Source organism: Leptodactylus fuscus, chromosome 7, assembly GCF_031893055.1.
Source record: "Leptodactylus fuscus isolate aLepFus1 chromosome 7, aLepFus1.hap2, whole genome shotgun sequence".
NCBI lineage: Eukaryota > Metazoa > Chordata > Amphibia > Anura > Leptodactylidae > Leptodactylus > Leptodactylus fuscus.
Window position 1 is genome coordinate 26,737,750 of NC_134271.1, and position 13,973 is coordinate 26,751,722.

Below are 13,973 nucleotides of genomic sequence, written 5' to 3' on the forward strand. Positions count from 1 at the left end.
GCCCCTTCCCTGAGCTTGAGGACTGGGGTTTTTTTCCCCCCACTTGGAATTCAGCCTGGCTGAATATAGGGGACCTGCAGTGCTCCTATTAACCCCTTCCCAACGGAACAGGAGCACTGCAGATCCGCTATATTCAGTAGACCGGGCACTGTCAGACACAGGGATACCTTTTTCACCCATCACACTATTACACTCCAGGGTCGTAGAGGCTCACAGGAGGCGAGTAAAAATAACACACAGTTATACTCACCTTGTCTCAGGTCTCCTGTGTGTCCCATGGCACCTGACAGTCCACTAGTATCTGCCTCTAGATGACATCACATACCCAGGGCCATTGCTGAGGCCTGTGATTGTGCCTCAGGGATCACTATTAGGATGAATTCACATGGAGTTTATGGTCAGGATTTTGACGCGGAATCGTGAGGTTTACATACATGGGTCCTTTGAATTAGCAGTTTTGCTAGTCTAGCCAGTATCCACCAAGTGGCTTCCACATGATTGACATGATTTTTCCATTAACAAGCAGGTATACCTAATAAAAGTGAAGCTTTGATGTAATAGTAAAGGGGTTTTGGAAGTTTCACAATGCGAGTGTACAGCAGGTTAGGTGCCGGAAGAGTCGCAGCAGCTAAATTGCTTCATATTACATAAGCACTGAAATAGATGGGATTCAAGTATTGCTGCGGATAGAAAACTGCTCGATCTGCTTTAACATGACTAAGTCCAGGTTGTGAAACTCTATGTGCGTGGATTTACCGACCTGAACACTATGTGGGGAGATAGACTCATAGCCTTATAGTTATCTGCCTCCCCACAAAGTACTGGCCTGTATTGTTATCACTATGGAACAGTATTACTCAGGGAAGTAGGGACTCATAAACAACTATAATGCTGGAGTCAGTCTCACCGCATAGTGTTCAGGTCAGTAAATGTGACTCACAGACAAGACTCAGTAGTGTGAAAGCGGCCTTAAACCTAATGGCTGTTTTTTTTCCACGGGTAGACCACTGTGGGATATCCAGCTGCAGACATCCCATATCGCACTGCAATGTACGGCCCAGTCTTAAAGGAGTTATCCTATGAAAGCAAGATATAGGATAAGCATAACCTGCAAATCAGAAGAAGTCCGAATGTTCAGTCCCCCAATGATCAGAAGAACAGGAGATGTACTGCAGTGCTTGGCTACCTCCGGCACGACTCAACCACCGCTCCATTAAGAAGGAGTGGGGGCGTAAAGTCTCCTGCTTTCCTGATGAATGGGGGAAGAGGGTCTGAGCAGTCGAACACCCTCTGATCTGCAAGATAGAAAAGGGGAAACGTGATTTGTGGAAAAAACCTTTAAGCCATGTCACTGCCTGTAAAAGCTCTTACCTGCTTACATAGCAACAGTGTGTCTTCAAAAATAATATTGCTATGTATTTCACCCCAAAATATTAAAACGCCCTCTTTAGAATGAATCATTTAATAGGTCGGCGAGTCCTGATATTACACACACCAACATACTGACCATGATCAAAACAAGGAATCTAGGAATACAACAGTCTATTCATGTGAAGGGTTGTCACCAAAGTCTCAGTACTTTCCATTAAGGACGGTAGTTCTGAGGTGTCAAAATCCCTTCTCAGCCAACCAGGTTTGTAATTCCTTATCGTAATAGCCTTTAATCCGGATTGAGTTGTTGACCTCATTAACCTGAGTTGCTGGTGTCTTTCCTGTCAGACTGGTCAAGAATTCCCGGACTTCTGCTTCCAAAGCCTATAGAGGGTAAAGAAGTGAATAAAACTATAAGTCAGGATGTGAGGACATTTAGGACGGCTAACAGGAGTGTTCGGTCTGTGAATTACAGACCATGTGTCAGCCATATTTCCTGGATCAAACACTGAGCAGGGAACTGGACTCCAAGCATTATGGGGGACTACTATCCCATACTGAAAGCATGACCACAGTACAGGACATTAGTCCCACGGCAAAGCAAGGAATCCTGCCATCATAGACTATAAGATGACTATGACGCCTGGAGTTCAGGGCCCGGCTCAGTGTTCAGTCCAGAAAATATTGCAGATATACATTCCCTATTTTAGGGACCGAATACAACAGCATGCCTTTATATAAGGATAAAACAGAGAACAATGACTAACTGGAGACAGACGCTATGACTTAGGAAGACGACTTGAAATTCCTACACAAGAGAAAAGTTTATGTAGGGGCAAACACTTCATAACCTCTCGCACACATGTTGTTGGATATGGAAGTGATAACAGATTGCATTAAACACAGAAAAGGTCCTGTTGAGCATAGCCCTAATACTACATGCACACAACCGTGTACATGTAGCCAGGCCATGACTGAACAGTGCAGGTGGCACATGGATGGCTTCTGAATGTCACCCATGCCTCCACAGCCCCAGTCACTGCTCTCAGTGAGTCCAAACGGCAAAAGTGACAAGTACAGGACCTGCCCTGAGGTTTGCCCCGGACTCACTGCCATATACATGGGGCTGCGATAATACATAAGTGTGTGTTTATAGCTGTGCCTGGTATTGCAACTCAGTCCCATTCACTTAAATGGGACTGAGCAACATACAGGCCATGTACCGAGTCAATGCAATTTTTATAGTGTGCAACACCTTTAGCATTACTTCCTTATATCTGGTAAATAAAGGTGTGAATATTTACCAGTCATTGAGTTTTTCCCAAGACTGGTTGTAGGGGTCTATGGAAAAGGGAAGATTTCTTAAAGGAAAAACATCAGACACGGGTTCAGATGATTTCACTCACCCATATGTCACCTTCAATCTTCCGGATAATTGTCATGCGCCGATTTCCATGAGTGATATCTGTGTACACGGGAATATTGTGCATGCGGGAACGTCTTACAATGTAAGGAAGGTCTGGCAGTGTGTCTAACAAGGAAACAAAAAGTTTAGCCTGGAAACTGGTTTTCAAAGAAGATAACAACAGTGTGACGATGGTCCTAGTTTAAAGGGGCTGTCCCATGATACCTCTTGTTAGATTAAAGGGGTTGTCCAAGATAAACCGTTTTTGGCAAGGAGGCCGGGGAAAGTAAAAAAAACAAAAAAACAAAAAAAAAAACCCCATACTCACCTGTCCTCGGTGCTCTGGTGTCTCTCACTGCGGTATGGTCCTGCTGTTCTCGGGGTCTTCTTCTGGCGGAAGTCCTCGCCGCATGTGACTGCTGAGGCCAATCAGTCCGATACTTTTCCTTAGGCTGCTTATTGGACATCGGTCACATGCAACTTCCACCAGAACAAGACCCCGGGAGCAGCAGGACTGGACCGCAGTGGGAGAGTATGTTTTTTTTTCACCTTCCCTGGCCTCCTTGCCTAAAACGGTTTACCTTAGACAACCCTTTTAAGTCACGATCAGCTGACCACCACGAGTCTTACCTGTGCCCACACATCAAGTTATATTGCAGGGGATGCTGTACCAGGCCATACAGGTCCCTTTAGTCGTATCTGGTATTACATGATATACACTGTACAAAACAGTACACAAGCCCTATTCAGGAACCAATGCCGATCTCTAATACTAGACACAGCCCACTGACTAGCGCTGGGTGACCCTCGTCAGACTCATCTTGCAGTGTCATTTCATACCAATCCTGTTTGGTCGTAGCCAGAACTGCTATTATCATACTATGGGGTGTCTTTAGATCCCAGAGTATAACAAGCAGGGGAGGGGTAGCATGTAGGTTATGTTGGGTTCTGGTGACTTCCTCTAAGGCCAGCTACACATGGGATTTCTCCATGCAGAAAATACAGTCTGTATATGGACTATATTTCCTAGACTGCACTCTGTCCAGAGATCCAAATTTACAATTATCTATGCAGTCACTGCTTCATTGTAGTACTAATGTCCCATCACGAGTACAGCATGAATTAGTAGTCCCTTGTTGAGGCAATGACTGACAAATTCTGACAAATCTGCACAATTTGGTGTGGCATTGGCACATGCACTGTTAAATTTCCATGGTGATAAATGTGTAGCGTACATGACCAGTATGAACAAAGCCTTAGGCCATTGCTGTCTAGTTTCCATGATATAACATAGATACAAACCTTTAGGGGGGATCCATCCAGATGGAGCTATTCCTGTATGCTTTGGTGGTTTGGGCACTTGAGTGGGTGGTATGAGACGTTCCACATAGTGAAACTCTTCATGGGATTCTATTAACCCTGGGTACTGAGATGTCACACTGGCAGCTGATCCACTGCATGGCCGCTAGAATTAAAAAAAAAAAGAAACAAAAATCTACATAAAAAGAGAAGTAACCATTTATCTCAATTTATACCAATGAGAACAAAATAACTGCTATGACTCTGTTCACACCATGTTTGCTGTATATATTCTGTGTGTGTGCTGGGGGTACATGAGCCAAACCAGTCCCTTTGGAATCCACTGCACAGGTATACATGGCCATTTATTTTGTCCTAGATTTACTGCTGTGCTGATGCTAGATCATTGATATCATATCTGTGGCACCAGACATCCCTATCAATGAGCTGTTGTCAGAAGCGGTTACACAGGGAATGGAGCAGGAAGTAGACAGCGCTGTTCTCTGTGTAGTGGCGGAACTGAGTCACTGCAGCTTAGCTCCCATTCAAATGAATAGCAACTGATCCGTAGCACCTGGTATGGCCACTACACAGAGGACAGCGCTGTCTGCTTCCTGATCCATTCTCTGTGTGAGAACAGCTGATCGATGAGGGTGCCGGGGTCAGACCCCCAGAGATCTGATATTGATGAACAATCAATATTTAAAACCCAGAAAACCCCTTTAAAATCCCAGACAATCCCTTTAACCCCCTGTGTGCTTCCTGAGGTGTCTCGTGATCTGCACCCAGTGATATGTGACCTCTCTGTGTCTGTGCCAACCTCTTACATAACATATCCTAAACCGGATAATATGTACAGACCCCAACAACTGGTACCTGCAGCCTGATAACCGCATTCAGTGCTCCCAGTGCTGTCCTTCTCAACATGGGGGCAGCCATCTTTACTAGTCCAGCAATAACAGCTTCCTCTTCAGTGGGTGTACCAACATGGCCGCCACACCTGTAACTTCCTGCTCTAGCGCAGTAGTGAGAACACCAATATGGCCCCCGACGTCTGACGTCATACCTCCGTGCGTGCGCGTCCGCGGGTCGGTTTAAGATACGTGCGCGCTCCTGTCTCCTCCTCTTTCCTTTCCTCCATTTTGAGAGACGCGGAGCGGCCGGTGAGAGACTCGGGGGCTGTGGAGGGTTTCCCGGCCGGGTGTGGAGGGTTATGTGTGGCTGCTGTGTAGTGTGTCCGGGGGAGGATCAGCTGGAGGCGGCTTATGCCTGGTCTGGCGGCTTCCGGCCTCTTATCTCCGCCATGGGCTGCCACATGTGTCCTGTCGCGGGCATGGTGTGAGTTGTGGGGCGGTAGTGCGTGCACCGGGGCCTCTGCTGTGACCAGGCCCGGGCTGGTGTGTGTGTGCTCGGTCACACGGCCTGTACACACCCGGCCCTGTACTGAATGGTCGGTCTCTATTGTACGGCCCTGTTCACATCTGCACTAGTGATCTCTGTTCTGCTCCATGCGATAGAAGTCTCTGAGGTTTATTGGAATCCACTAGATCCCATTGATCTCCATCATGTCCCCCAGCTGGACGGCATATTGTTTCTCCGCCATCTTCTAACGGGTCACTGATGGAGGATCTGATGCAGATGTGGACTCGGCCCTTGTAAACACCATGAGAAGTTCTCAGTAATTCCTTGTGACGTCGCCTCATGTTGATCTCACTAGGAATTTGCTTTGCAGTTTATATCGGGTGGATTTTCTGTCCATGTTAAAGGATTCGTCCAGAGACTTGCACATGTGTCCTTCAGGCATTTCTTTACGGGGGTTCTGGGCCGCATATGACCCTGAATTGCGTGATCAGAACCAGCCCCAATCCATGGGTCGCTCTACATCCTGCCATACTTACCTGTGCTACCGGATCTGGTGGTGTTGTAGACTGACAACCTACACCGCATCGGTGACTACCTACCTGTGCACACAGTGAACGGGGCTGGTTCTGATCACATTGAAAACCCTCCAGGTCAAACAAATGCCGAGAGGAAGCAAGTCCCTGAACAACCCGTTTAAAGGGGTGGTCTGGATACATATAAAATTTTCACACACACATATATATATATGCGCGTGTATATACATATATATAATCTGACACCCAGACCCTGCACAGATCAGCTGTGCTAAAAGGCCCAATGTTTATCGGCCAATATTTTGGTGTCCCAGTGCCCCATCTTTTTTGATGGGGGGAAGGGAGTTTGGTAATGGCTTTCTTCCCATTCAGAAAATAAGCTGAGCGTTCATGTTTAGGAAGGAGGGGGGGCAGCTGTTGGCTGCTGACCGGCTTCTCATGCAGGACCGGTTTTAGATGGTGATTTGTTAGCATGTCGTCACCCAGTATATGTTGGTATAAAATCTCTTTATGGTTGTATTATTTTGTAAGGTCTCTCTGCTACATGATATTGACCTCGATGTTCCTTTTATCTCATTGCAGAAACCATGCAGCTTTTTGTCAGAGCGCAGAATCTGCACACCCTTGAGGTGTCCGGACAGGAGACTGTTTCCCAGATCAAGGTAACGGCACAATGAGAAATGAAACCCTACATCACACTCTCCTAAATATTTGTGTACATGAGCGGTGTTTGGCTGCAGTGGCACAAAATCGCTGTGGTTTTACAATGTAACTTTTACAGGTGAATTTTGCGGGGGGGGGGAAATTCACTTACAAAAATATCTATTGACTCTTCAACTGCAATTGAAGTCAGTCGGAGCTAAATTGTAGTCCCAGGGCCTGGCCTATGTACAGAGGATGGTGCTTCCACTCTGTATAGTGTATAGGACAGGTGCCAGAAGTGGCTCTGTACAGCTGATCGGTTTGGAGGGGCCACCTCTTGGTGCCCCCCCTGTTCAGGTACTTATGGTCTTCCTCAGTATAGGCCATAAAGAGCATAAGCCCAGATAGTCCCTTTAAGTCTACAAAGACATCATGTTATGGCTTTTGTTTTTTTTTCTTGGCCTGACTCTCATGTAATCTGTTGAGACTGAATTTCTCCTCTAACTGGAGCTAAGGTATCACCCTCAGTTACAGGGATAATCTGCAAAACCCCAAACATCACAGGTTCTAGCCACCGCCAGTTTTTAGTACTGCTTTATGTTTTTTTTTGTTTTTTTTGTTTTCAAATTTTAATCAGGAATAATGGCCTGGTCATGAAGTGGTTAAACTGTGAATGAAACCTACTGATCACATACTGAAAGGGGTTTTCTGGAACTTTTTCATTGACATAGGACAGGTTATCAGCTGTGTGTGGGTCTGGGATCCTCATGGATCACCTCTTCAGACAGCTGGTGTCTTGGATATTGATGACTTCTCTTAAGGAGAGATTAATAACTCCTGGCATACACTTTGCAGTGTGCATGTATACTGTCATATACAGTAGAGATGTGCGCAAGATCTTGCTAACAGTCTTGTGACTTTACTGCATGGAGCAGGCCATAAGTACATATACGGTGATTCTAAACGTCGTCTTCTGTATTTTCTCAGGCTCAAATCTCCTCCCTTGAGGGAATCTCCTCTGAGGACCAAGTGATTCTCCTCGCTGGTACCCCCCTCTTCGATGAAGCCACCCTTATCCAAAGCGGAGTGTGTGAACTCAGCACCTTGGATGTAGCTGCCCGTCTTTTGGGAGGTTTGTCCTTTTTTACTAGATTTTTGTTGTTTTCCTGCTCAGTGTTTTATGATCTTTATCTTTATTTTTATTCTTGAATGTCCAATACACATATAATATAACATGTCACTCTTTTCCACCAACAGGTAAAGTCCACGGTTCTCTAGCTCGTGCCGGAAAAGTACGAGGTCAGACTCCAAAGGTAAGTAGTGTAATTCTGTCATGGACAAGTGGTCTAAGACCAAGGATTCTTAGTTTAGTTTGTGGAATACAGAGCATCGGGTCTGAACATTAGAAGACCAAGCCATATGGGTAGGATGGGCTATGGGGAATACAAATCTGTGTATTTTGGTACTTCCTTAGGCAAAATGTGTAACTGTATTTTTGTTTGTTTGCAGGTGGCCAAGCAAGAGAAGAAGAAAAAGAAGACTGGCCGGGCCAAAAGACGCATGCAGTACAACAGGCGTTTTGTCAATGTGGTTCCCACCTTTGGCAAGAAGAAGGGACCCAATGCCAACTCTTAATTTGTTATAAAGAGTTAATAAAAATTTTGAACTTGACTATTCTGTGTGGCATCATCTCTGGAAAACTGAGGGAAACGATCAGAAGCATTTGGGCCACCATTGTCATATAGTGTATATAAATAGTTGTCACTATATGCAGAATTGGTATTTGCATTTATTGTGCCTTCTAAGAGAGGGTTTCCTTGACCCCATATTTATGGCATGTCCTTTAGATATGCCTTAAATGTCTGAGATAGAGGATCCCTTTAAGACTGGGTTTACATGGAATTTTTTCGATTACATTTTAGTATTTTATGAGATTTGGAAATGCAAGGAAAAATGTCTTTAAAAACAATGTTTTTAGCCTGGAAAAGTCAGTAAAAAATTGGTGAAATCTGTGGTGTTTAGCTGCTTTTCAAATGCACACAATGTGAATCCAGACTAAGGCTGGGGCCCCACGGGATGTAAACTCCATGATTTGCCAGCAGCGGAGATGCTGTGGGAAGAATCGAGGCATTTTACAGTGCAAGCAAAGGAGATGGGATTCGTGTGCATCCCATGCCCACTTTGCGGAAAAAAATGCAGTGCGGACAGGCTGCGATTTTCAAAACCGTTGCGGTTTTGAAAATGGCAGCATGTCAATTATATCTACGGAAACGCCGGCGGCTTTCCTATAGATATAATTGTAACAGAAAGTCCGCGGAGGAAAACTCCATGAACTTTCTGTTGAAAGCGCTGCGGAAAGAGCCGCAGTGAGTTCACGCCGTGGTTCTTTCCACATCGCTTCAGCGCTGCGATTATGGCCCGTGGGGCTTTAGCCTAACAAGGGTTCTTGTCTATGATGGAATCATTGGAATGATCAATCCCACCTTCAGCAATAACAACTACATTAGTTCACAGTACATGAAATGTGTAGCCCCTAATTCACCACAAATTCACAGAAGGGATACAATCCCATTAGGCACTAATAGATGTAACTTCACTTTTATTGTTACCTTTAAAATACTAACAACTCACAACATGAATAAATAAAATGAGAGTGCAGCTGATGGGGACAGAGTGGTCCACTATTTCCCTATCGACAAACCCTATCTCCCTCAAACAATAAATAAGACACAGATAGAGGTTGAATATAGGGTATCTGCAGTGCTCCTGTTTCATCGGGAAGGGGTTAATAGGAGCACTGCAGATACCTATAGTCAGCCAGGCTGAATTCCAAGTGTGTGTGTGTGGGGGGGGAACCCAGTCCTCAAACTCAGGGAGGGGACAGACGGACAACCAAAACACCCCCTCCCCTTCCCCAGCATCTACTGCACCCAAAAACTCCCACCATTTTCATTTTTGAAATTTTCCAGTAGCTGCTGCATTTTCCCCCCTCGGCTTATACTCGAGTCAATAAGTTTCCCAGTTTTGTGGTAAAATTAGGAGCCTCGGCTTATACTCGGGTCGGCTTATACTCTAGTATATACGGTAATATAATTTCATACCATGTTTATATACACTGTATGTAGAGCTCGACATACAGGTTTTTGCTGTCCGCTTGAAAAGTTGGACATCTTTGGGAACGGACAGTTAAGGACACCCACGGACAGTAAAAGAACGCACCTGATGTCCATTTAAATCAATGCAAAATGTCACGGACACAGCTTGTGTCCGCACAAGATTTTGCACGGACATTAGCAGCGGACACTATCGGACACCGATGGTAGTGTGAACGCCCCCTTACTTGTACTATGGAGATGGTAAACTAGAGTAAAACCAGTCCCATAGTATAACTATATATAGGATAATTGTATGTGAAAACTAGGCAGGAGATGAGTGACCTGGGGAAAGGGACTGGTTCTGATCATGTAACTAAGGGTCAGAACCACTTGGTTCAGCTTGAAGAAATGCTCATTAAGACTGGGTGCATATGGGGATTTTTGGAACGGATTTTGAGGCAGAGGCCGCCTCAGAATCCGGTCCAAAAAAAAAGCTAGCCGCGACTGCACTGTACTGTCATCCAGTCGCGACATTCTGCTCTGGATTAGGCCCAAATGAGTGGGCCTAGTCGGGAGGGGAGTGTCGCGTCACGGACTCTGCAACGGATTCCGCCACAGAATCTGCGGCAAGAAAGGGCAGGTCACTTCTACTGCTCGCGGAAAAAGGAAGTGAATGGCTCTCATTGAAGTCAATGGGAGGTGTTTTTTCCATCGGATTCTGTGTCAAAATCCAGTCCAAAAATCGCTGTGTGAACCCAGTCTAAAGTCTCTGGATAAACCCCTGGAGGTGGGGACATTTAACTGTGTGGTACACTGTGCGGGGGTGCAAAGAATAATGGATGGGAATTGGCAGAGTGGATATTGGTTGGGCGCTAAATTTGGCGCACACATCACGCCCCTCTTTCTGCACTTGGCACATTGGGGGGTATAGGAACATCCTGGTCCAGTTTATAGAAATGCAGCGGTGAGGTAAAGTACAATCCCTGGACAACCCTTTAAGTATTACTCTGAAAACCATTCAGCTGCTGCCCACTGGGCCTGACCGGGGTTCAGTAACCTAATAAATAAATGAGGACAAGGCTTCATACAAAAAGTTACAGTGAACTCAGAAGGGCCATGTGTTATGCTGATCACGTGACCTGTACGGCTAGCGCTGAGGGTCAATCAGGCGCTGCTGAGACACGTGGTACGGAGTTACGTCACGTGACGTACGTCACTCTGGGTCCTCATTGGTAGACACCTGAGGCAGCGTACGTCGGTACCACGGTAACCACGCCGCTAGTCATGGAGGCGCCGGTGCCTGACATCGCGTTACCAGGCCGCGCTTCTTCTCCTACACCGGCGGTGACAGCGCCTAGTGATAATGGCGGCCCCGCGGTGTGCGCGCTGTGCCTGGCTGCTCCCGGGAAGTACACGTGTCCGCGGTGTAATGCTCCGTACTGCAGCCTGGCCTGCTACAAGGGAGCCCGCCACTCCGCCTGCTCCGAGCTCTTCTATAGGGAGGCCGTGCTGCAGGCTCTACAGGAGGAGGAGGGCACCGGAGGGAGGAGGGAGATGGAGGAGATGCTGCTGAAGCTCAGGGAGGAGGAGGAAGAGCCTGTGGCCGGTCTGATCAGTGAGGAGGAGAGCGGCCTGTGGAGCAGTCTGTCCCGCCAGGAGAGGGAGCACTTCAGCAGCTTGTTACAGAGCGGCCATATTGGCTCTCTGGTCCCCCAGTGGAAGCCATGGTGGGAGAGGCATCAGGGATCGCAGATCGTGGAGCTCCCAGAGCAAGAGCCCTGCCCAGGACACCCTGTGCCAACCAGTGGGCAAGATGGCGGCACCAGACAACAGACTGCACCTCCTGATGGTGACCCGACATTAACCCTTTATACACAAAGCCAAAAAGATAAGGAAAAGAACACCCAGAATGTCCCCGAACACGTCACAAGTCATCCTAAAGATGACCACAAGGTGGCATCTCCTATGGTCAACGAAAAGAAAGACAATAAAAGTGCCCTTAAGGAAGCAGCATCTACTAAACATGGCCGCCACAGGGCCAAGGACAGTGACATTGTAGATGAAACGCAACATGTAGATGACACGTCCCTGGCATCGGAGATCCCACCACTTCTAAGCTCAATCCCACCCTTGTGCTCGCTTACTCGTAACCCCTCCCCATTGATCCGCTTCACCTTAGTCAATGTCATTTACGGATATTCCTTCTCCCTCTTACGCCACAATGGTGACCTGAGCGATGATGAGATGATGTTGGAGTTTATAGGGACCGTTCTGTCTGTGTCTGGTGCGCTCAGCACGACCACCGTGTACAACTCCACCCCTCACGCTTTGAAGAGCGCTGTTCGTGCAGCTTCAGACCCCTTATTGGGTGGAGACGAAGGGGTCGCTGTTTTGGCCATGGAGGCCACAGCTAAAATTCTTCTGGGTGATGGTAGTAAAACCTATTCCCTGGCGGCTCTGTCCCACTTGTACCGTTTGCTAGGAAAGAGCCGTAAGCTTGTGATGGAAGAGAAGGATATGAGGAAAGGAGCCTTCAGTGCCAAGAAGAAATGCTCATTCCTGGCAGCATGGGTGACTGAGAATGGAGACTCCTTGGCCATGTTATCTGCGGAGGTCATGATGGAGTATAAACAGTATCTGAAAGATCTCACGGAAATGGCAGAGATATCAAAAGGACTTGAGCGGGTGTGGGGTGGAAAGAGACCACCTGCCAAAAAGAAACTCATAGAAGAGGTTAACTGAGATGACACGGACTCCTCTATATCGGATGGATTTGCCCCTCACACCCTTTCCTTTGACTTGAAATGAGTGGTGCGTGCTTACCAGCTCAGACCCAGATTTACTAGTGGCCAAAAATTTTCCATAGAATGTATCTCAGCTTTTGTTCTCCCACTCCGTCCACTTTTTTTTTTCAGGGTAAGTTCACACCGGGTTTTTTTGGTCAGGATTTTGAGGCCGTATCCGCCTCAAAATCCTGACCAAAAAGACGGCTTCCATTGAAATCAATGGGAGCCAGTCAGTTTCTTGTTTCTGTGAGCCGTTTGTTCTGGCTCCCGGAAAAAGAAGCGACACGCTCATTCTTTCAGGCGGATTTTCCTCACAGCATCGGCCTGAAGACACTCCCTCCCGACTAGGCCCATTCATTTGGGCCTAATCCGGAGCAGAGTGCGCAACTGGATCGCAACTCCACCGGCATCCAGTAGCAGCTACCATATTTTAGATCTCAGGTTTCAGTCCAAAAAACCCCGTGTGAACTTACCCTAAGATAAACGGGGTGGGAGTGTATTGGTCGGCCATATTTACTATATCTCATGGCAGAAAACTGTCATGAGTTATACCACATATCTATACCAGTTATGTACTGGCGCATTTACAAGTGGTGTGCAGTGAAAGCACACAGACCCCATAGACTATAACGGGGTCCGTAAGTTTTCCGCGTGATTTCCGCATGATACATGCAGAGAGAAAAGTACTTCCAAGAACTACTTTCCTCTCCGCATGACATGTGGACACCACACTGAAAACTCACGGACCCGTTATAGTCTATGGGGTCCATGTGCTTTCATTGCTCACCGATGCATTCGGTATTCCATTCGGGGATCCCCAAGCGGACTTCCTTAACGGAATACCGAACGCAGATGTGATCCAGGCTTAAGCCATTCCCCCTTCTCGAAATGACTGAGCTGCTGCTGTACCATGTGCCAATGAACGTGATGACCTCAGCACAGGGAAGAGGCTGCAGTGCTCGTGTGTCCTGTGGTCTGTTTACTGCTCAGCTGTTGGTGCCAACCCCATTAAAAACGTATCAATGACCTGTCCTTAGAAGACTTCATCCATATACGATATTCAATTGGTAGAATTTTTATTTTTATCACTTTATTTTGTAGCACTTTCAGTCTCTAAGCACTGCCCCTCCAGTCTGGTACCTGAATACAGGGGGGTAGTACAACTACGCAAAGACACAAGAGCTGTATTTTATGAGCATTATGTTAAGACATTGAGGACTGTCTTGGGAACGGCTCTGAATTTACCCTGGTCTTTCCAAATTACTGTATTTTTCAATAAATTCAACCTATTTTTGTATCATATGTTATATTGAAGGGTCTGAAATCCTGAACTAACTATTCTGGCCTACGCTATATGGGGGGGGGGCAGATGGCAGAAGACGACTGTGAATAAGGTCTTGGGTAATAAATACAGTATATAGAGGCAAAATTAGCCTATTAGGTGACACTAGCTCCTCTCCAGGTGTCAATCTCCTATAAA

The 13,973-nt window shown here is 46.6% G+C and overlaps 3 protein-coding genes across 3 annotated transcripts; 2 read left to right on the forward strand and 1 right to left on the reverse strand.

Moving 5' to 3' along the window:
* Positions 1-1,446: 1,446 nt before the first annotated feature.
* On the reverse strand, positions 1,447-5,043 carry MRPL49 (mitochondrial ribosomal protein L49). The gene is made up of 4 exons (XM_075280510.1): positions 4,952-5,043; positions 4,079-4,241; positions 2,778-2,902; positions 1,447-1,755 (listed from the first exon to the last, which is right to left on the reverse strand). Exons 1-4 carry the CDS (start codon positions 5,012-5,014, stop codon positions 1,609-1,611), a joined length of 498 nt encoding a protein of 165 aa, XP_075136611.1. The 5' UTR covers positions 5,015-5,043; the 3' UTR covers positions 1,447-1,608.
* A 116-nt stretch (positions 5,044-5,159) lies between these two features.
* FAU (FAU ubiquitin like and ribosomal protein S30 fusion) lies at positions 5,160-8,283 on the forward strand. Its single transcript, XM_075280511.1, has 5 exons — positions 5,160-5,238; positions 6,553-6,632; positions 7,600-7,744; positions 7,870-7,925; positions 8,122-8,283. Exons 2-5 carry the CDS (start codon positions 6,558-6,560, stop codon positions 8,245-8,247), a joined length of 402 nt encoding a protein of 133 aa, XP_075136612.1. The 5' UTR covers positions 5,160-5,238; positions 6,553-6,557; the 3' UTR covers positions 8,248-8,283.
* Positions 8,284-10,975: 2,692 nt separating this feature from the next.
* ZNHIT2 (zinc finger HIT-type containing 2) lies at positions 10,976-12,997 on the forward strand. The gene has a single exon (XM_075280513.1). It carries the CDS (start codon positions 10,992-10,994, stop codon positions 12,447-12,449), a length of 1,458 nt encoding a protein of 485 aa, XP_075136614.1. The 5' UTR covers positions 10,976-10,991; the 3' UTR covers positions 12,450-12,997.
* The last annotated feature ends 976 nt before the right edge of the window (positions 12,998-13,973 follow it).

What these genes read in the sequence shown, in the direction of transcription:
- ZNHIT2 (XM_075280513.1), top strand. Translation starts at nt 10,992, where the DNA reads ATGGAGGCGCCGGTGCCTGACATCGCGTTACCAGGCCGCGCTTCTTCT.
- MRPL49 (XM_075280510.1), bottom strand. Translation starts at nt 5,014, where the DNA reads ATGGCTGCCCCCATGTTGAGAAGGACAGCACTGGGAGCACTGAATGCG. An exon ending in TGGATGGATCCCCCCTAAAG is followed by an intron (nt 2,903 to 4,078) that starts GTTTGTATCTAT and finishes TTTCCTTGTTAG; the next exon opens with ACACACTGCCAGACCTTCCT. An exon ending in AGATTGAAGGTGACATATGG is followed by an intron (nt 1,756 to 2,777) that starts GTGAGTGAAATC and finishes TACCCTCTATAG; the next exon opens with GCTTTGGAAGCAGAAGTCCG.
- FAU (XM_075280511.1), top strand. Translation starts at nt 6,558, where the DNA reads ATGCAGCTTTTTGTCAGAGCGCAGAATCTGCACACCCTTGAGGTGTCC. An exon ending in AGACTGTTTCCCAGATCAAG is followed by an intron (nt 6,633 to 7,599) that starts GTAACGGCACAA and finishes GTATTTTCTCAG; the next exon opens with GCTCAAATCTCCTCCCTTGA. An exon ending in TACGAGGTCAGACTCCAAAG is followed by an intron (nt 7,926 to 8,121) that starts GTAAGTAGTGTA and finishes GTTTGTTTGCAG; the next exon opens with GTGGCCAAGCAAGAGAAGAA.